The sequence below is a fragment of the Atractosteus spatula genome, chromosome 1 (assembly GCF_055471065.1).
Source record: "Atractosteus spatula isolate fAtrSpa1 chromosome 1, fAtrSpa1.hap1, whole genome shotgun sequence".
Lineage (NCBI taxonomy): Eukaryota > Metazoa > Chordata > Actinopteri > Semionotiformes > Lepisosteidae > Atractosteus > Atractosteus spatula.
Genome location: NC_142706.1, coordinates 46,217,173 through 46,240,515, shown reverse-complemented (window position 1 = coordinate 46,240,515; position 23,343 = coordinate 46,217,173). Strand labels below are relative to the sequence as shown.

General features: G+C 39.5%; 1 protein-coding gene across 1 annotated transcript in view; it reads left to right on the top strand.

The window, feature by feature from the left end:
• dennd4c (DENN domain containing 4C) overlaps positions 1-23,343 on the top strand; it is an 83,913-nt gene that overhangs the window by 15,605 nt on the left and 44,965 nt on the right. The window contains exons 2-6 of the mRNA XM_088934709.1: positions 11,589-11,899; positions 17,778-18,030; positions 18,694-18,763; positions 21,220-21,389; positions 22,520-22,761. Of these exons, the coding sequence (XP_088790835.1) occupies positions 11,601-11,899; positions 17,778-18,030; positions 18,694-18,763; positions 21,220-21,389; positions 22,520-22,761 (1,034 nt within the window). The 5' untranslated portion in view covers positions 11,589-11,600. The remainder of the gene's footprint in view (positions 1-11,588; positions 11,900-17,777; positions 18,031-18,693; positions 18,764-21,219; positions 21,390-22,519; positions 22,762-23,343) is intronic.

Here is a 23,343-nt window from a genome sequence, read left to right as displayed (position 1 = left end):
AATCCTGCTAGATCTTGAATAAGTAAGGATAAGTATAAGTATTGTAAAAACAAAGTAGAAACAGAACTGGTTGTGTACGCATCATTTATTTTGTAAAGGGTAGCAATAATGCATGTTTTAAGTGGAAGCTGAAAAGTGTTTTAAATTGTGTGCCTTCCTTTAATTTGTAATGGGATTTGCGTATTCAACATTATTAATTTGATGTACATGACAACTAAATCCTGTGTATTTAAAGTGAGTGTTACAGTTTTTGCTTTGTGTTAAAGAACAGCAGTTCTTGCATTGCTGCCGCTAAGGAATTGGATTGTTTGGTTAAAAAAAAATGGTAACGGTGATAAGTCACCATTGATACAAGGGCATAGGAAAGATGGAAGAGGTAGATATACATATCAAAAAGTATGGTGGATATATGTATATAACAGAAGGTTAGTACAATAGATTGCAGCAAAAAAAGGTAAAACAAATGAGCTTTTTTCAGTTTTTGTGACATAAAAACTGTATAGGGAATACTAAAGAGTTGCAGAAATATAAATGGGTAACTTTTAGACGATGTAAGTAAAATAGCTAAGGGAGAAACTGGCATGCCTCAGGCTGCCCAAAGACAAAGGATTTAATCAACTTGAATGTAGAAAAGTCAGATATTGCTTAACTCGGCTGACAGCAGTAATGGATACAATGTATGATGTAGAGCATACTATATAATATATTTGGAGTTTCAGAAGCTCTGGTAAGACTTCCCATAATGGACTAGTTGTCGGATTGCAGGTAAAATGCATTCAAGGTAAAGCATTGAAAACTGAGTAATGGAGAAAAAAAAGTACATTAGTGGAATACCCCAGGGATCTGTATTTGGACCACTGCTCCTCTTAATTTATATCAGTAAACTATGTTCTGGTATGATTAGTAATTTAGTTACATTTGCAGTTTATACCAAATTTGAAAGATTATGAAGCATGGCAGAAGCTGGCAGATTAATATGAATATATACACGTTTGTTAAACAGAATGTTGGGATGTTATGAAAGTTTCTTTGATGCAGCCTAAGACTGTATGTGAGGCTTGTCTGGGAAATCATGATTTTTTTTCCATTCACTCAAGCACATCCACCCAATAATTTAAATGGGTGAATTAAAGAAGAAGAGTAAAGCACCTACTCAGAAATTCAATATAGTAACAGTGCTTGTCAACAAGACTTTAACATGACAAGCTGCATGTATTAGAAAGTCTTAGAAATGACAGAGCCACTTTCGCATTAATGTGTCAACACACCTGCTCTGCGATGTTTATGATTATCAAACTGTCTTCAACCCAAGTGTGACATTGCTGTAATGTCCTTAAAAGAAATCTAATTTCAGCCACATTTAACATGACACTTGAACAGAATTGTAACTGTAGGTAGAGGCTTGAATTAATCCTCTGCACTAGTTACTTTGCAATTAGCACTATAGAAATATACAAAAAAATATAAAAGGAATATATGCAGGGCAGAGCAAGGTTTCCAGTACAATTCTGTGATCTACAGTGAAACTGAACAAATTAAAATTTTGTACTGACTACACAGTAACCTTCATTTATTGGGACAGTAAAGTCAAAATGGTTATTTTTGCCTTACTATCAAGACATTAAAAATCAATTTGTGATCATGAGATTAATATTAATGCTAACTACAATATCATTGTTCAGGGTAATTCCATGCATGCAGTGCCTTGCAATAAGTGCCTAAGTGCCTTTCAAAATGTATTTGGACCCTGGCAGAGTTTCACATTTTGTTGCTTTAAAGCTTGCTGTCTTAACATTTTCAGGTAGCAATTATATTATTGAATTTGTTATCTACAAAGAAATTTGCTATTACAAAGAAAAAAGAAAGAAGAGTGGAAAAAGTCCTGATTGTATTTAAGGATTTAAAGACTTGGGTGTAGGAAATCTAATTGAATTTAGGTGCGCAAATTACAGTATCGAGTCATACACTTAGTTTGTCTGTTTGCAATAATAAGGGTTCCCATGAATTCAGAATAATGCACCTATCTCTGTAAGTGCAAGGCGAGAGACCAAGGAGCTTTTTATAACCACTTGGGGATTAAGTTGTATAAAGGCAGAGACCAGGAGAACGGGTATAAGAACATTTCAAAGACCCTCCATATCTCTTTGAGTATGGTGAAATTGATCATTAAGAAATGGAAGGCACCCAGGTACTACCTAGAATAAGCTGTCCCTTCAAACTGAGTAGCCATGCAGGGAGGAAGCCAGTTAGGGAGGCCACTGTCAGGCCAGTGCTGACTTTGAAAGAGTCGCTGATTACTGGAATATTCCAGTGACTCCACAAAGGGGACTTGCAAGGAGCTGGAAAAAACCATCTCAAATCCCCTATGGAGCTCGTAACTAAATTCCACAGTGAGAACCGCAAACATGGAAAAAGGTTTTGATGTCAGATCAGACAAAATTGGACCCTTTTGGTCTAAAGACAAAGCATTACATCTGACTTAACCTCAACATAATGCATCACCCAGTCAACACTATCCCTTCTGCATGGTGATGCAGCATTATGCTATAATTCTGCTTCTCCCCAGCAAGGACTGGGAAATTTGTCAAGACCGATGGGAACACAGATAAAGCTACGTACTGGCAAAGGAAAACCTGCTTCAGATTTAAAACTGGTAGAAAAGTTAATCCTTCAGCAGAACAGTGACTTAAATCCCTAAGGCCTAAGCTACACTGAAGTGGCTTAAGAATAAGAAACTCAATGGACTAGTCAAAGTCCTGACTTGAACCCTGTTGGCAATTTGTGGAAGGACGTGTAAACTAATGTTCAGAAGTGATCTCCAAGCAAGAGAGACTGAACTAATCTGCTAAGAAGAATTAGCAAGCATTTCATCAAGCCGGTATGCAAAGTTGGCAAACACCCAAAAAGAGTGCGGCTATAATTGCTGTCAAAGATACTTCCAGGATATATTGATTTCAAAAGTCTGAATACTGATCTATTCAGATGTAGTTCAGTTTTTTACCTCTTTAGTTTCAGCTAGTTACTGCAATTTATCTTGCCCTTAGAAGTCTTCAGTTTGAGCTTTCAGGTTTTGAATAAAGATGTGAAGAAAAAATGTATACATCCTGTGATTTACACACACCTGAAGAAGGCTCCACGGCCGAAACGTTGTGTTCTCTTTTCTTCTGTTTTGGGTCATTGTTAACGGGTGGTGCTTCACCATGCTGCATAAGTACAAGGTATGCAACTATTTTCATCCGCATAAACAGACACAATGTTTCTGTAAAGTTCAGAATTTATTCTACTGCTGGTGTGATGGTTAGATATCATCAATAAAGACAAGTTCCAGAGTCATCCATCCACGTTGAGGCCATGACATCTCATTCACCTTGCTTTACAGATGAGGTGGTGCTCTTTGGAAACATCTGCAATTCCTTTCTTTCTCTACACATTTTAACCTTTCCTCTCTCATCCTTAAAACATTGGTCGGTCCAAAGCTCTCCTGGCTCATCTTTGTACTACATTTTCTGCTCTGGCTTGTCTTGTGACAAGTTTTCTTATGGTGCTGATATGCTCCTGCCTTTGTATTTCAGACAAAACTGGATTTTGATCACTTTATCCATGCTCTCTATACTGTGTTGATGATTTCGCTGACAGTTGATTTAGGGTTTTCCTTGATATTTCTGATCATTTCACCAGCTACAGAAGTTTTTCTTGGCCAACCTGATCTTCTTTGATTGATAAATATGCCTGCGGTTTCTATCTTAGAGTATGGAACAAGGTACCCACGCATATTATTGAAGCTGATACCCTGATTTATTTCAATCAGTGACTTGATGGAATCCTGGGATCAATTAACTGCGAGCTGTCAAATGGACTAGATGGGCTGAATATCCTCTTCGTGTTGCTTATTTTTCTTTTGTTTCACTGAGAACACTTGCAGTCAGTTAATGTCATGATTCAGGTTCAAGCTAGCAACACCTGGAATACAGAGTATGTCTGTGCTAGGAGCCTGTGACTTTTCTGGATGAGTCAAGGAGAGTTTTTCTTCCTATTTGACAGTCATTGAAGTCAGCCATTGCTATGCAATGTTCTTATCTATCACCTAGATTATTAAAAATGGAGTAAATGAGCAAAAACCATGAGTTCAGTTTGTAGTGAGATTTCATCAGATCTTAGAAGCTAAGCAAGGTTGGACCTGGTCAGTAGTAGGATAGGAAGCCTCCACGAAAAAGTTTATTACTGAAAACTGTTGGTGGACCAGTAGGTGGTGCTTTTCCCTCTGAGTTTCCAACTTATTGACCCAGAATGGTTACAGGGGACATTGTGCCAAAGAAGGTGTTGTCCATCTGATTAGATGGTAGAGCTGAGAAACTGACTGCTTGGTCATTTAAGATCCCCCTGCTCCTGTTTGTAAGATTAAGTCTGTAAATCCTGGTTTCGTGACTAAATTCCACTCCAGGCTTGCACAGTCTGGTTCAGTCTTACTTACGACTGGTATAGCGGTTTCTCACTAATCCACCTGGTGTGCTGTGTACTGGGGCTGCTGGCGCATGATAGCTGTCACTCGGGTGGCTGCTCCTCTTCACTGATGGATGAACATGGTCCCCTCCATTCAAAGCACTCTAAGATCCTTTAGGATTAAAAGTGCTATATGAGTGCAATGAATCATTATTAAAAAGGAGGTGAATAGAATACCTCCTTCTTAATTCAAAATGTCCCAAATTCAAAAATAATCTTGAGCTTAGTTTAAAATGCTGTGAAAGAAGCATATAAAATTTTCTATTTTCTATTTATTAATCTTTTGCTTTTCCAGGCAACAAAATACAGTATGTCAACACTCCCACAGCTCAGTGTTCAGACCAGTGTTGTGCAAATGTCACTTGGAGACTTGCAGACACATTGCAGGAGCTGTGACAGCAGTGCTGTAACTGGCTGGTTGTTTCTCTGAGGAAGTGTTGCATTTTCCAGATAAGTGCAGTCTATTCCTTTACTTAAAGTTTTGGGGAAAGTGTGTTGTACATGCGGTCTACAGCACTGCCTCTTGTGCACTGGAAAAAAAGCCCAGACAGCCTTGTGAGTGTTTACAGTTTTAGGAAACGACACTGGGTAGATGATTCTGTCCCTGCTGAGAGAATTTTCATTTACTCATGTAAAAATCGGAGTGGGTCCGTAAGAAGTGCCATGTTATTTCTCAACATTTCTATACAGTGCTCAGGTTTCCCAAGGAATGTCATAGCTAAAGTTAAAAGCAAAACCCAGATGTTGCTGTGTCCCTGTTTATATTAAAAAAATATTTTTCTGTTCACAAACAAAAGGCTGTCTTGTGTTGTTCCATTTTAATGTTTTCTGTCTGATAAATATTTCATAGTCAAGCATGAACCAAAAAAGGTTTTATATTAAAATTCAAAACCATTGATTGTGGGATCATAAAAATTAAATGTGAGATTGTGGTGGCATAGGGCTGAATAAACAGTTGTTAAAATGATTGTTGGCCTTATAAAAAAGGAGGTAACCTTTTTATAACATATCAAACGCAGTCACAAGACAAGAAATACTAGTTTGAAAGACCTCTGCATTTGAAAAATATTACTTGTGGTGTTATGTGTTTCTACACAGTCTCTGTAGACTTAATAAGTGTTGTCTTTTAACCATTTGAAGTAAAGTATGAGTGAGAGTCATTGTGTGTAAAATCAGCATTTTGAAAAAGTCTGGATCAGTTGGAACTATGATAAATAACTTTCCAGTGCCTCATACTAAATCTGTGCTCAGCAGCAAATAACCAGTGCCAAAGGATTCTTTGGATATTCAAGTCCTGTACAGCTCTTTTTGTTTTTAATTTCTGAAACATCAAAGGTCAGGAAACCAGCCGAGTCTGAACAGTAAATGAAAGTTCTGTCTTCTGTGCTTCTGTCAGAGAAGAGAAATGAAATCTTCTCTGGCCATTGCATGTTGAGACTCTTTGTTATTAAACACAAGTACAGCACCACTAATTACTTTGTGGCAGCGTGTCATCAGATGCAGCTCTTCTGTAAACCAAGTAGGGTATATAATTATGGCCACGAACCAGGTTCAATGAACATAGATGTGTTCTCCCTGCAAATAAAAAAAGTAACTTGTTTCAGCTCGTCGCTGAAAGTATTAGACTGCGGGAAGCTCTCAGTATGCTGTTCTTCAATTTCAAGATGGAGGAGGTTATCTTTGCCGGACAGAAGATTTGGAATCGTTTTGGATCTTTCCCTCTTTTTGTTGCAGGTTTAGATCTTGGATGGGGCATGCACTCAGAGTTAGTAAGGGTTTTCTTTGCCTAAATGCTGGAAAACTGTGGTATTACCCTCTGTGGGGCCTTTTATTTGATTATCATTCTTTTTGGTATTTTGATTTAATTCATTTTTCCTTCTTTGTGTAGCTGAATGGTATGTTCATTCAGTAATAAAAATTGAATATTGTTGCTATATTTCTATCTTTGTCTTGTCTTCTTTGCAAGGAAATTCCAGTAAGTAAAGGCTCAGGACCTTTTTTAGAATGTGGGGGTTACCTTTTTGGGAGTTGGGCACTAGGCTTGGGAGTTGCAGGTGTTTCCTTTGAGGTCGGAGTGTTTTAATTTCCGTCTCCTCTCTTTAGGTGATGTCGCAATGACTGGTTGTTTTAAAATGGAAAAACAGACAAGACCTTTTTTTTTCTTAGTTCAGATTTGCTTCTTTCTTTACTACACACAAACACTATGTACAGAAAAAACACAGTGTGTGTCTTTATCTACTCAAGGTACAGATCTACAGTACGACTGTTGGCACTGACACTGCTCCAGTAAGAAGCTGTTTTCTGCTGTTGGTTATGGTAATCGCAGCTCAATACAGTCATTAGTGAAAACATATAAATAACACCTTGACGTAACTAAATGATATGGCAAGTGATGGAGATTACCTCAACAAGGAAAGTTTTCCATTTATGAAAGATCAATAGATTGTCCACCAAGATGATTGGATATGATTAATTGACGGAAATGTTTTGGAATTTAATTTGAACTGTTCATGAATTAAATGAAAGTAGGCACAGCAGTGTGGAGCAGTGGTTAGAGCTCTGCCCTCATAACTGGAAGGTTGTGGGTTCAAATCCTACAGCAGGAGCAAAGAGCTTCACTAAAATGCCCATCTGTAGAAATGAATAGAAATATAAGTTGTTTTGGATAAATGCATCAGACAAATAAATAAGAAATGTAAAAAAACAGGTAAACCCTAGTCATTTAATTTATTTGAAAATGCATCTTTGCAAATGCTAAGAGGATATTACCATGATATGTGGTGAGATATGGAAATAAGATATAAGGCAATTGTGATTCCATTAAGAACGCATTGAGTGGTGTCCTGCTTTTATAGGACATGCCCTTGGTCAGAGGTTTGACCGGCATCCTTGTACGAGTCATGGGTATTGTTTTGGAACATTTCCAACGGTGTGAGATTTTATTTTGTGTACACGGTATTAATCGCAATGAAAACAAAGGTTATGGCAGAACAGGTTTTTGTTGTTTTAAGTTAAAATTCAGAAAGTGTAATAATTAACTCTGCAGCAGCTTTATACCACCCTGCCACCTAATCTTGCAGCGAGAATCAGGATGCTGCTGTGAGTAAGTGGTGTTTGTGGACTAGTATGTGTTAATCTTCTAGACCAGAATCTGCACTCCAGTGCCCCAGTCTGGTGTACTGTAGGAGGCACCTTTCTGCAGAGGAGACATTAAACTAACGTCCTGACTACTTGCCATTAAACACTCCATGGTATCGCTTGTACAAGTGGGGTATTAACCCTGGTGTCCAGGCTAAATTCCTCTTTGGTGCAATCTGACCTACCTTACTGCATTTTCCCTTCATTTCAGTTGGTGGAGTAATTTCTCAAAGTTTGTTTTCTGATCTTTGTCACCAAGACTGGTGCTGTCCTTCAGGATTGAGTTGGATTAAGAGTTTCCTCGTATATATAAAGCACTGTAGGATCTTTCGGAATAAAAAGGTCACAATAATCCCTGTAACCGTTAGTAATTCCATAATGCAGTGATCTAGATTTTTGTCATGTACTCTAGAATGCTATGTGAGAAGTGTCTTTCATGTATTTTTTGCACTTATCAATGCATATAATTATATTTTGTCTGCTTTCCACTTGGAATGTGTGTGTGGAGGCAGTGAACATGGGTGAATTTGTTGTTTTTAATTATTTCTGATTTTAGCTTCCTACAACTCGGCAAAATGATCACAGCCCTTTGATAGCTTCCTGCTGTTTGCACAACACAAATATCAGAAAGAGACCATTATTATTCAAAATGTATTTTGCTGACACTCTCTCTCATTGATTCTGAATATTACAATAAGCTGTTTTTTAAAATATCTTTCTACCCATTTAAACAGCAGGGTTTGCTAGGGAAACTTGTGAAAAATACCTTGTTCAAGAATACAACTGCAGCGACCCCCATCTGAGATTTAAAGCCACACCTGTTGTCATTCCAGAGCTAACAGCTACCCACAATTTTACTGTTCCGTCCTCATGAATGCTGTTCCTTGCTCTGTACAAATCTTGTTCCGCCACTACCAGATTCTGGAATTGAATTTCTTGCAGCATTGTTCCTACATCAGATTCCAGAAAGAAGACATCATCCCATCACTTGGAACTGAGCCATAATGCTGCCTTCATTGTGAGGAAAAAGCTCTGGATGTTTGTTAAAACTCAAAACTGCCACACAAATCTGTCATACAGGGTACACCTGTACTGCTGCTGTCTGTTGGATGTCAGTTTGACATATACGCCAAGATTTTCTTTTAATTTTCTGTTTAGCCCTAATGTTTCACCTTTTACAAACTGTATAGAAATGTCTGGACAACTGAAAAGGATTTTTTAAATTTCATGCTGGCACAGGTTTTTTTGAACTTGTGAAACATTCAGTACGGAGATGACATTACATGAGTCATTTTCCTGAGTGTTTACTGCGTCACAAAAATAACTGGAACATTAGAAAGGAGGTTGTCTTGGCAACTCAAACCTTATTCACTCTGTGGCTTTCACCAGACTGCCACACTTCAAAATAGAATCTCTACCTATCATTCAATCTCAGTCTCTGTGTATTACACATTGTATTTACTATTCTTGATTAATACATACTGTATATATGTCCATCACTACATGGACTGCACAACCAAACAGGTGTAATATTATTTCTTTTACCCTTACCACTGTACAAGAGGAGTTATGTTTGTTCTTTAGACCCAGAACCCTTTGCGTAAAAATGTATCTCCTATTCTCAGCTGTGACCAGTCTTCCAGTAAATGCCTTTTGTGTCATTATATTTGGTGGTATTTTTGAGTATTGTGGACTTTTTTGTTCGTTTCTGGATTCTAGATTACCCCCAATTAAAAATTGCTGTGCTGTTCTTTGTGCCTGGCTAAAAAAAAAAAAGACTCTTTTACACCTTGCTCTCTGCCTTTCTCTGCAGTGTTTGCCTTGTAGTGTTGTTGTGTAGTTTGTGGTTTCAAGTAGAGCGAAGTACCACAGTCTTCATTAAAAAAATTTAAACTGTACAGCATTTCCAGTTTCTGGCGAAGGGAGAAGCTCTTCTTTTACAAGTACCACTAATTGAAAGAAGGAATGCTTTGTTTAATGGCTGGGTATGTTTTCACTGCCTTCTGAGGGGGGGGAGGGGGTACTCGAGATGAAAGAGCAGGCCATGGGGAGTGGGGGTCCCGTTTTTCAAAAGAAAAGGAATTGGCAGTCCTTTCCGGAGATCAGTGGTCCCTTCCATATATGAAATGTTCAGTCTAAATCTGAACGCGGTTTAAGAAAACAAAAAGCGGTCGAAAACTGTTTCTGTGGTCAAACGGAGCATCGGTTCCTGCTTTGTCTGCCTGTGAACTTTGAATTTGTTGTCAGCATGCATGTTTGCTTTAGCCTTCCTTTCGTTTTCCAGCACACTCTCTGCTGTGAAGCATTTTCGTTTTTTCATTTGGGTCCTACCTAAAGAGCCCCTGAACATTGAGTGCCACCAAAAGAAAATCTGTTTGCTTCTTTTGTATCTCGGTAATATAGCCTACAGATTTTAAAAAAAAAAATAAAACTTTTTTATGTAATGTTTATAGAAGTTTTAATGTGAAATGGGTTGTACAAGGCTTTGGTCAGTCATTGAAGTTTCTTACTCTGTAGCCGTTCACTATTCAAGTCAACTGTCTCATATTTGTCCCAAACCTTTGTTTCTGGGCTGTTAATGTTTAAGGAGTCAAGTCTGTCACCCCTTTTATATAGTAGAAGCTTATAAACATCCTTGCTAGGTACATGAAAGGCAACATTTTTTGGAACAGATACCAGCCCTCACATGGTTAGTGTTACTGAAGAGGAATTCTGGGGGAAAGAAAAGTAATGAAATGCTGTAGACCTGTTTCATGAGGTGTTAGAATATAGACCTGGAGATCATGAAGTTCTCCGCGTGACAGCATAAAGCTTGTGTGCATGGTGACAGCTTCATGTCTGAACAGAAACCCTGTGAAAACCTCCCATCTCTGCAGGTCGCCAGAAGAGGACCCATACTGACTGTTAACAATTTTCAGATGAAAGCCCTTTTTAAAGAGCTATTGGAGAGTGTCCAAAATGGGAGAAAAAAATAATGTGTTATGAATTAAGCAAACATTGTTCAGGGAGGTGGCATTGCTTTGATGAATCTTTTTCATGTGGTTTAACTCACTAACACCTTAAATCCACCTAATGGATGCACTGGGAAGTTAACATAAGAACATAGGAGAGGGTAAAATAAAGAGGAAGCCATTCAGCCCACCTTGTTTGTTTGGTTGCTAGTAGCTAATTGATTCCACAATCTCATCCAGCCGTTAGTGTTAAAGTTGCAAAGCTGTGCTGAAAATAGCAGATGACTTCTTTGAACATCTTCAGCCTGTTCTGAAATTTGCATGCAGTCCTGCCTAGTTGATTAACTATCTTCTTGAGTAATTTTTCTCTGGAACAGTCTTCATTCAAGAAATAAAAGAGTAAATAATTAGCAGTTGCTTTATACATGCACCATTTGTAGCATTTAATAGAGCTCTAATTAGAAACCTAAAAATGAACAGCAATTCTCCTTTTGATTAGACTGCCAGCTTTTCAGATGCGAAATTGCCAGTCAAAAGTGACAGCTTCTGAGTGTTTTTGATCTCTGGGGTTCAGCATTCACTGTGAGAAGCAGAATGTTTGCTCTGCCATGGAAAATAAGACAGAATTCAGGAGAATTTTCTAACACTACCACCATGATTCACATCTCCAGTATCATGTTACTTAGCTGAATATCTCTAGCCTCCTTGTTTGACAATCCAGCAATTGTTAGTTGAGTCTTTACAATTTTACAGGCTGTATAGCCTTAAGAGGGTTGATGCTTTCTCCAGCTTTGACATCGTCAGGTGACAAATGAAGGATGTTTGAGGCTTCAGTAACAATCCATTCCCTCTCACATGGACAAACTATCTGCTTGTTCTACAGTGTTTTAGGCAGAGCAAATCACTGAAGCAAAGGAGGTTGCCCTCATTCGTAATTCTGCGTGACTCTTGCTAGCGTACTTTGTTACAAATAATGTGTTTTTTTATTTTTCTTGTCAGGCACGTCCAGCCATGCTAGAAGACAAAGGTCACCGAGTGACTGACTACTTCGTGGTGGCCGGGCTGACTGAGAAGTCCACCCCTCTGGAACAAGATCTCTCAGAGACGAAGTCCAGTGGGCCCAAGGCACCCATCACTGACCTGGCGGTCATCATCAAGTCAGCCGGGGAAACTGTGCCCGAGGGCTTCACCTGCATTGAGACCACCTACACGGGGCAGCCTGCCAACCTCAACCATGGCAGCATCAAGAGCCCCGAGCTCTTCCTGTGCTACAAGAGGGGACGAGAGAAACCCCCGCTCATTGACATCGGGTGAGGGCTCCGAACAAACACAGGCTGCACGCCACACACTGATCCACAACAGCCTCTAGTGATGGACTGTGTGCGTGGCCGTCTTTTCTCCAAAATAGCTTCTGCATTAAAAATAATTTTATTGCTTGTAAATCTAGGCATTAAAACCACAAGTTCGAGCATGCACTGCAGCCAGTTCTTATTAGACTCTTACTTTTCCCATGAAGAAATGGCACAGCTGCTCTGTCAATAGATCTTTCGGTATTGTATGAAGCTCTTTTGAAGATGGTTGTATAACAGGTCTTAGTATTATTTTACACAGCCTTCTCTCTGAAGGAGAATATCACCTTCTGCTTCTCTGTTTCCCACAGCATATCTTTTACAAAGTGCAAAGAGAAAATGAAGCAAAAATGACAATTTCAGGTCTTTGGAAACCCACTGTTGAAACAAAACGGTGTGGATATTAGTTTACACTTCTGATCATTAGGGACGGAGTTGTCAAATCATTGTCCATTTGTCATCCCAGCTTTATGGTATAGGCAGGGGGATATTTGGGATAGAGTCGGAAGTGGGCTTATGGTGTCTGAGGCTAAAGAACAATATCTTTTGACAAGTCTTGAAATTTTGAGAACCTTTCCCAAGTTTCTTGTGCTCCACCTTTGTGTTTGTTCTGTTGATTATAAGTGTTCTTTTGAAGGTGCGGCTGGTTCATCAAACTAATAAACAGTAGTTTTCCAGGAAAAGGACAGAAAGACTCTGGTTTCACATGCTTACTAATAAAAACCGGCTGCCGCTTAATTCTCTTATCTTTACTGGTGGATATGAGGGAAGATGGACTGGTGGAGACACTGAGCAGACAGCACTGCACTGTGTGTAGGGCATTCCTTTACAGTGTGGGAAGCTATCTTAGTTAAACTTTCAATGGGGAAGAGCTGCAGTTTAGTGTTTCATGCTGTCAGTATTATGGGGATAGGCAGTTTATGTATATACAGGAGACATGGTTCCTGAGTATTTCAAGTAGAATACCTCAACTCTGCAGCTTAAGTTTCTAAAGCCAGGAATTGTTTGGGTTAAGAGGTATATGAAACTAATGATAACATTTTAGTTTGTTTGAATTGACAGGATGGAGATGGTTCTGAGATGAAGATCAATACTAATTTCAGATGCATTAATACAAGTGAAACTTTTCCAAGGCATTTTTTGGGGGGAAATCAAAAATGGCACACGTTGAAAAAGGAGTATCTGTGAAATACCTCCTTTAATGTTGACTACTGCTAAGGAAGGAATACCTGCTTGGACAGTGTGCATGCATTATTGATTGACTCTTCTGGCATCATGAAATATCCAGTTCCAGTGTGAACCTGAGTTCCTCTCTGCTCAAAGAGAAGGGGACTGTGATGCAGACACAGGAGTTTCTAATTAGGTGGATCCATGAAGTTTGTTGCCACTAGCTAAAGCCTAGAGTTGCAGTCTTGCTGCTTACATAGGCATGGAACAGTAGTCTTCATTTCAATTTTAAACTTTCACTTGATTTAGAAACCTGCTTTTGAACAATACCTTGAGCATGGTTATTTGTGTGTAGGCTGGGTATATGGTACATTAGGGGGTAACTGGAGTTCAGGAATAGCTTTGCTGTTTCTCCTGACCTGAAGGTGATGACGTGGTCTTGGAGTCCTGTCTGTTTTTCAGAAGGTGTTCTCTGTGACTTACTGGGCCTCTTGCCAGTGTGTGTCTGTGAACAGCCCTCTGCTTCAGGGCAAATAAGTAGGCTCAAGTTCCCAACAAGACAGCAGCATGCACACCCCTCTGCTCATGCTCACTCTGCAGTGCAGAGCTCAATGGAGACAGGTGACACAGAGCCATCACAGTGGCTTGTGAGCTTCCACCAAAAGAGCTCCAAATTCTCTTTTCAGCTTTGCAAGTGTTGGCTGATATTAATGCTTTATATAACTGAGGATACGGTTACTGTTGGTGCTGATACACTTGTATTTGACTTAACTCTGTAGTACAGAGTACTAGTAGGTTGTTAGGTAGTTAGCTTTATCATTTTTTAATGTACCCATACATCATACATCATACATTTTGTGCAAAATGTTTAGCCACTTACCAGAGAGTGGAGATAATTGTTTTTCTTAAAACGTGTTAAAGAGAACTACTTTTTCATGCCCTAAAGTGAACATCTGTTTTGGCACAATGCTGTTTAAAGGAGAACCGCTGTATGTGCTGACAAAGAGCTGTCTGATTTCTTCTTTATTCCTTAACTGCTAAATTGTTTCCTTGAGTAGGTCAGAATTAGCATTGATACCCCCTATTTTGCTGTTGATGATTTCAAGGAAAAGGCTACAAAAATCCATTACCAGTACTGGATTGTTAATGTTCTTTAGAAGAAAATGTTTATCAGCCTGTCGTCTTAGTAGGAGAACACAAATTGTAGGGTCAGGCTAGTTATAATTTTTGCATTGTATTTCTTTTTTAAGTTCAGTTCTAATAGGGAAATTTATGACACTCAATATGACCTGCAAAAACATTTCAAGGCACACCTGCTCATGTACTTAAATTCTTATGTCCTTCCTGGCGTTACGAGTTACTGGCTACAGTTCTAATGGCTCTTGAACTCTTCTGAAGTTCCACTTGCTTCTTCTAAAGTATTGTGTCTATTAAGGTTTATTAAAAGTCAGGTTGATATTCTTTTAAGCTGAGTAGAGTAACATGTTAGTTTTTTAAAGTAGAGTGCATTGTTGCTTGGCTGTATGGTACATGAAGGTCAGTCTAAACAATTCTTTCAGGTTAATACATTTGTATGAATTATTATTATGATGATGATTATTATCTGAATAGATGTGTTTACACAGCCTAAATTACATCACATCATCCTATATTACAAAAATAAGCTTCATAGATTTAAAACATTCCTGTTAATAGTTACTTTTTTATTTTCTGATATATTTGCCAATCTGCATTTAAAATAGAAGAGATTTTGAAGGAAATGCACTCTATTGAACAAACCTCTTCATTCGGAATAAACCTGACTTTATAGAATTGGAACTAGTGCACAGACGTGCATGATAGTCTTCATTCGAGAATGGCACAATCCTTTAACGTAAAATAGCATCTGTTCTACGGCATGAGCTGAAAGCACGATGAGGAAAAAAAACATATCTTATATGTGCAGGCATATCGTACTGCAACAACAAATGGACAAATCCACAATATTAAGTTCTGGTTCCTCCTTGATAAATGCTGTTGTACTTTATCTTGTCTAAGATGCAAGTGTGGGTGATGATTGCAGCCCCACCATTATGCATTATCTGGTGTTATGATAAGGCACCTTGAAGAGCACATAACTGCATTTATGTAGCTACCAATAGAAATAATAGCATATAGTTCTGGAGCTGGGGTCAACTGGCGGGAGATGACAGTAACCTTGCATATTTGGAAAATGCATACAGCTTTAATCTCCAGCAAACTCAGAGCTGGCAGGTCCATAGGCAATACAATAATTGTCTGTTTGTGCTGTTGCTTATGCAGTTCATCTAGATAATAAGCATTTGTGTTCTCCTTTTATTTGATTCTAAGACAAAGAAATTGGTTTCGGTAGCTACAGGGAAATTAGCTTTTGTGCATACCAAATTTTCAGTTTTTCTGAAATACGCTACATGGTTGGCTTTGCACCAGATTTTGTTAAAATGTTACCATGTAGCTTCAAGTCTTTTAAATTTAAAACATCCGAGGCCTTTTTTTTGCCAAGTGTAAAAGTTATACGTAGAAACAAGCACGGGCTAATTCATCACTGAAAAGGAAAAAAAAATCGACAAAACCACCTTTCAGCTGTGGTGCCTTTTCAGGTGTATCAGGTTTACGTCTCCATTTTCCAGAACGTGTCTGACTCTGATTAAGTCCTGTTTAGTTCTTATTTAAAGCGAAGATGTTTGTTTTGTGGGTAATTGACACAGCCCTGTTTTTCTCAGTGCAGCTGTGGAGTGCGCTGGGGCTTGTGAACTGGCCAAGGGACACATCAGTAATCGACTCCTGTGTGTTCAGAATGGGACCTTAATGGCCTCCCCAGTAAAGTGCTTCCAAAAGGGACTACAGAGGCCCTAAGGAGGGGTATTTTTATTCCTGAAGACGGTAATTAGTAATTACATCTGTTCCTGCTGGAGCAGCCTTTCTGTAGTCTTTTGAAGGGTCACTGTGGTCGTCAGAGTGTCATACTTTCCGACAGTGAAAGCAGCGAAAAACCGAGCTCAAGCAGAGCTGGTGCACGTTGTCTGCAGCCGTGGTAACTGTTGTTTGTGAACTGCTTGCTCACGGTCCTGTCTTCCTGGAAACTCCACTGCGGTATTTGAGAAGGTGGAGAAAGTTTGCTCTCTTCTGACAGTTTGGACCACAGAACAGAGAAATGGCCTCTTTTGTGTCGTTTGTTTTATTTGCTTGTTTCAGATTACTGACCTTTTGGCCTTTACTAGGAGCCTCTTACATGTCCAGCCACCTGCATTCAATATGCAGTTAGCAAATCCCAGTGCTAAAAGCCTTTCTTAATGCGAAAGGAGGAACAGTCTTCAATTGCTGCCTTGTATTATTTTTTTTTGCTCTTTAGTTTTCCTTTGATACATATGAAAGAGATTTTTCTTAGATATTGTTCACACCCTTCTGAAGATATATATATTTTTTTTTCCAAAGCTTATAATTTGGAAGGGGTTGCAGAAAAGCAAAAAGGGAAAAAAAAAAGTTCAACAAAGTGAAGGGCAGGCACGACAGTACAAATTTGGCAGAAGAGCTACTTTTTAAAATAAAAATACTTCCTCTGTCGATTTATAGTCATAGGGGAAATTGCAGTTCTGTTCAAGTTCTTGTAAAGTTCAAGTTCTGTGCAAGTTCTTGACTTTGCTATTTCCAATACAAAACAAACAAAGATAAGAGGCAGACCTGATCATTTCCATGGAATCATAGCTGGACAGAACCAATTCGATTAACAACAAAACCAGGCTGTGAACTTCACAGCACGTAGGTGTTTAGAAATGTGAGTCATCACGGAAGCTTATTGCCAGCGTTTTCCACTGGGCTTTTTTCCTTCTCCCTTGATCTTAGTGTGTGTGCTTTTTCATCCTTTTTAATTTTCAGATCTAAGTCCCGCAGAAGCTGTTCCAGAGTAAGAATGGAGGGCTGTTGGCTTACAGCACATCCTGGCTTTCAGCAAAGAGCTGTTCAGTGGCCTGTAGCTGCTCTGGTGGCAGCACTTAGACCTCCAGTTTAATGTAGCCATAGGCTCATGGGTGTTTGTGTGAAAGCGGAAAACTCTTTAATCTGCCTCTGCTCCTACCTGTATTTTTGCCCAGTAAAATCTGACAATAACTCCAGTCAGTCTATTCATGCAATTGATTACTAAACTGTTCCCTTTCAGATAAGCTTTGCTCTGCATATATTTCCTGTTCATTATTTAACCAGTCTTATTGTGTTTTTCTGTAAATGTCAACAGTCTGAACGCTATTGATTTCACAGACACAGAGGAGATTACTAGATGTCTGCAAATACAAAAAGCCTCCTTTGAAATTGTTTTTTCTCTGCTATACTGTATATTAAAAGTTCACTATTTTCTTTAAACGTATTGCTTAATATTGATTTTTTACTGATTTTTTTTAAACTCTTGTTAAAGAAGCAGACATTACTTGTTTCCAGAAGTAGACATCTGACTTTATCCAGTTGTGTTTAAAAGGTGGAAAATATTTCTTTCTTCACAAGTTATGTTTGTACAAAAATACTGCAAATAAGGACTGCAGAAAGATTAAGCGTTTTTTTTCTGAAGGGGTTTCCAGCACTGCCTTCAAAGTGGTTGTTTCCGGCTGGTTTGTGGGGTAAGTGTGACTCTGCTGGAGGTAACAGCCCCTGTGTGTTGCCTCAGGGTGCTGTACGAGGGCAAGGAGAGGCTGATCCAGGGCTGTGAGGTCATCCAGGCCACGCCCTACGGCCGCTGCGCCAACGTCAACAACAGCTCGGCCACTTCCCAGCGCATCTTCGTCACCTACCGCCGTGCCCCGCTGGTGCAGCCCCAGAACTCGCTGGCCGTCACGGACATCTGCGTGATCATCACCAGCAAGGGGGAGACCGCGCCGCACACCTTCTGTAAGGTCGACAAAAACCTCAACGGTGGCATGGTAAGACCCCTGGGATCTCGGCAGCACATGTTCTTTTTTTCCAATAGACCTGTATGTTTCACCCTGCAACTCACAACTGGCAGCCCACTGAAGCACAGCAGGTGTGAGCCTGGTCAGTACCTGGATGGAGACCTCCTGGGAAAAACTAAGGATGCCGCTGGAAGAGGTGTTAATGGGGCCAGTAGGGGGCACTCACCCTGTGGTCTAGGTGGGTCCTAACGCCCCAGTACAGTGACGGGGAAGCTATACTGTAAAAAAGGTGTCATTCTTCGGATGAGACATAAAAACGACGTCCTGACTCTCTGTGGTCATTAAAAATCCCAGGGCATTTCTCGAAAAGAGAAGGGGTGTTACCCTGGTGTCCTGGTCAAATTTCCCCCTGTCCCTTACCGATCATGGCCTCCTAATAATCCCCATCTATGAATTGGCTTCTTCACTCTGTTCTCCTCCCCACCGATAGCTGGTGTGTGGGGAGAGTACGGGCGCACTTTGATTGCCATTGCATCATCCAGATGGATGCTGCACATTAGTGTTAGTGGAGGGGAGTCCCCATTACCTCTAAAGCGCTTTGAGTGGAGTGTCCAGAAAAGCACTATATAAGTGAAAGAAATTATTCATTATTATCATCAAATAACTTTTTTTCATTTGTTTTTTTTTTTCCAGTGGGGCTCCAATGTCTACCTGTGTTACAAGAAATCAGTCTCTGCATCCAATTCAATAGCTTACAAAGCAGGTAAGTTTCCTGTGGTGAATCTGAATCCAAAAGGCATTGCTCTGTATCTCAGCTGTCATGACTCAAGCTTGTTCTTGTGTGGTGGAACCAAGACCTCATACATGAGACGGCATCTGTAAATATGAAAGCCTAGAGAAACAAATTTGTCGTAAGTCCTTATTTTCAAGGACATTTTTTAATGTGAGTGATTAATGCAAATAATTATAGAGCTGTGGTTGTTAAATCAGTCCTGAGGGGATTGCTGTGTTTTCTGTTTTATCCATCCATATATTTTCAAGCCATTTCATCCACTTCAGGGTCATGGGCGAGCTGGAGCCTATCCCAGCAAGCAGTAGGAGCAAGGCAGGGTGCACTGTGGAGGGGACGCCAGTCCTACTCAGACACACACACTCACACCAGGGCCACTTTTCCCAGAAGCCAGTTAACCTACCGTGTGTCTTTGGACTGTGGGAGGAAACGAGAGCACCTGGACGAGACCCACGAGAACACAAACTCCATGCAGATAGTAGCACAGGAATTGAACCCAGGGTCCCAGCGCCACAAGGCAGCAATGCAAACCATCGCACTGTTGTGCTGCCCCTTCTGTTTTATGCTCCAGACACATTCTTAATGATCATATTGATCTCTAGGTACTATTTTTTAGTTTTTTACCGGCATCCACCTTGTGCCAGCTTCTGAGTTTCAGGACTTCCTTCATTAATGTGTGTTATCAGAGATTAAAATAATGATGAGATTACTGTGGGATTGTCTGATAACGTTTTTCGCAACTATGTTTGCTTAGCACGTACTGAGAGCAAGTTAATCAAGTTGAGGAGAGGCTATGTAAAGTTTTGTATGCTTCAGTTGTTGGAAATAATGAACAATAAAATAAAAAAATACACTTTATTTTAGGATGTTTTTGAAACCAATGACTGACGTCTCCCTTTTAAGTTGTGTTACTATTAATTTATTAAGGGTAAAGATATCTGGATATAACATATATGACCTGAAGGACTAGTTGCATTCAGTAAGAAAGGGACCCATAGTGATTTCAAGAGAAGAGTGGTTAGAGAAGTCTAGCTACTGTATATGAATATTATATATAATAATGATGGTAGTGTAGCACAATCAGGTCTTTTACTTTTTGTCTGGGTTAGAACTGACTGATTGGCCTCATAGTCTCTGGAATTCATGCTTGTGTGCTTTAAACAAAATCCCAAGAAGTGTGCCCCTTACCCCAGGTCTCTTGTCCAATCCCAAACCATTTTCGGCTGCAGAGTTTTGTGATGAATCGTTAGTCTGCATGTCAGTATGCGTCTACACTTGAGCTCTACGAAGCCAATAAATAATTCTTAAACTGGAACATTATGAAAGTTTCCCATAAGGTGTTCTTTCTTGTGAGCCAGATTTAACACTAAGTGAAACTGTGGTCCCATGTACAGTGCCTTTACTTCTGTGCATGGCTGGGCTGGACAGTGTGGCTGAAGTTCTGCTACATGTTAGTTCAGAAAATACTTACAGGTCTTATCTTGCAGTGTTTTACTTCACACACAATAGCTCTGTTTATTCATCTATGAAGGTGGGACTTCCTTTTTATTTTTTTAACATTGTCTGGCAGATCTAAGGCTTAGATTTGTGCTTATAGTAGGTGTAGGGTGAAGCCATGTTGGTCCACTGAAAACATGTTTGGGAAAAACAGTTGTGAATAATAAGATTAGTTACGCAGTTGTCAATCTTCAGATGTGGATTTTCTTTGTCTTATGGTGTGCATACTTGATTTGTATCCAATATAACAGAGCATTTCCAGTCCACTTCTTTGTTTTTGAATATTAAAAATATTTTCTGATTAGTCAGGTTAGTTCCAGCAGTTAGCAAATTACGTGGACTCTAGGTCTAAGATGTGGTATAATAGCTGACTTGAATACTTGGACAAAGGATTAAAATCTTTGATATGATGTATTAATTAATAAACTGTTCAAAACTCGAATATGCTACATTGAAAATGTATGTATCCTGCCCATGTGCTATACATAAATCCCACAATGCAGGTATGGGCTGTTTTGGAATGAACTCATTTCCCTGGCCTCCTGAATGAAGAACCTCTAGGTGTTGATGATCTCTGTATATTATTTTATGTATAATTCATCTAGACCTGTGTTTGCGTTTTTCAGGTTACCTTAGTATTAACTCCAGTCATCTTTCGGTAGCACTGCGTGTAATTGTGCAATAATCCAAGATTCTTGAACTAAGTTTTCTTCAGTGTACATCTGCTGACGTAAAAGAAGGTCTCCTTTTCACTGACTTCACTGCTCTTGTGCTTCTCTTGTGCCAAGTGAGGATGCAGGATGTTTTTAATGTGCATGAGTCCCCATTGGAAACTGAGCTGATGCTACCTTATGTATTCCACTGGAACAAGCGAGAATGAGTGAGAAGGCCAGTGAGCACCTGTCTGACACACTTAATCTGCTGTGCCACAGGACTGATCTTCAGGTACCCACAGGATGACTACGAGTCCTTTCCGCTGTCGGAGTCGGTGCCTTTGTTTTGCCTTCCCATGGGAGCCACTGTGGAGTGCTGGGCACCCAATACCCGCTACCCGCTGCCCGTTTTCTCCACTTTCGTGTTAACAGTATCTTCTGGGGAAAAGGTAAGCTTTTTTTAGGTATCCCACAAGCTCTTTAAGTGTTACAACAGCAAGCAACCGAATGTAAACGAAACATTTTAAGGAAGAAGGATATTGTCAAAGTATTCCCTCTCATTGGGACTTACCTTTATTGTAGATGTTGGAACACTGCTTCATTTGCGATATAATATAGCTCATTGTGTTTTTAACACACCTCTGGGGTACCTCTGCTTCATACAGAATCCCAGGGCTTCATGTCTTGTCCCTATGCTGGGATTCACAATGTATCGAATTTTTCCCCAAATCCCTCTGAAAGTGGAGCAGTGAGGTTCACTGCATCCCCTTACAATTGGTATATCCAAGCGTCAGTTTATGCTGTATTATTCTGAATCTCTTTTTGTGTAACATGCATGTAGACATTCAATCTGTTGTTGAAATAAGCACACCTAAGTGAAGCAAACTGCACTATGTTTTACTGCAATGCCACATTTAAACTACATATGTATGTCAGGTGTTGATGCACTGTACATTGAAAAATCACAGAAAAATGCAAAATGGGAAGCAGGGAAAGAGGTAATATTAGAAGGAAGACATCAGTTGAAACTAACTGTATAACCTTAGGGTTTTAAGGGAGTATAGCGTGAAAAAAGTGCAAACACAGGTGGTCTAGCCCCTGTATTAGGACTTTTCCTCATCCTAATTTGTGTCAATGATCAAGATTCTTGTATAGTTAGTACAATAGCGAAGCTTGCAGATGATAACTTGATGATTCACAAATGCTGTAGAAGGTGCAAAGCAAATTCAAAGAGATTTAGATCAAATTCAATAAGATCATTTACATCTTAGTTACATTACTTAAAGTAAAATACTGCTGGTTATGCAAAATGATTCTATGGTGTTTTATAATTTCAGTATTTAACATTCTAAATTCACTTGCAATATACCATTGTATTCGACAAATTACAGTAATTAATAAATCAGTATGGTTAATTTATTCATGATTTCCCTGCATCTAATATTTTTTCAGATTTTTAGCTTAGAGTCAAAATTATATAAAAATTCTGAAGGTTTGTTGCCTGGCTCTTGTCCCCTTACATGCCTGCAAACAACCAGGTATAATGGCCTCCCTTGCTCTTTGTCTCTACTCTGGGCAGGTGTACGGTGCAGCTATCCAGTTTTATGAGCCTTATCCCGTGGAGCTGCTGACGGACAAGCAAAAGATGCAGCTGGGCCTCCTCAGCACCGTGGAGAAGAAAATGATCCCCAACAAGCTGGTCAACACCAATAAGTGCATCTGCCTGCTCTCCCACTGGCCCTTCTTCGAGTCCTTCCGCAAGTTTCTCATGTTCCTCTACAAGCTCTCCGTCTCCGGGCCTCACCCTCTGCCTCTCGAGAAGTAAGTCTCACAGAATCTTCTGGAAAAAGAGACATTTCTGAGAAAATGCCTTTTCTTCAGTATTGCTACAGGAGAGATTCTGAAAAATTATACAGTGTTTTAACAACACATTTATTGGTTACCCCACACCAAGTGGGGCTTTTATTCTTATTTAACAGAATTTTGTCTCCTTTCACAGTTTCAGTCTCCCTTTAAAACCAGACGACTGGTACTCGGTCAATTTTATTTCTTGTTAACTTGCATTCTTGATGATAAAGAAATTATCTACACACATCATACAGAACTATAGGTTTGTCTGCACACTGCTGAAATGTACCACTTGAAAGGAGATTTGCTTTTATTTGTGGAGAGGGCAATGATAGCAGCCCTGTGCTGTGCAGAGAGAGCACTCCCACTCCTCTGCCATTACTGCTAATAACAGTTCTTACGTCACCAATGCATTTTCTGAAATTTGCTAAATCTCTCAGAATAGTAGTGGTCTCATAGAAATACCTAATTATTTCCTATTAATCAAAAAACTTCGTAGACTGTTTTATTTTAGAATTATGGTATTTGTGCAGTCCATTACAAATATTGAAACTA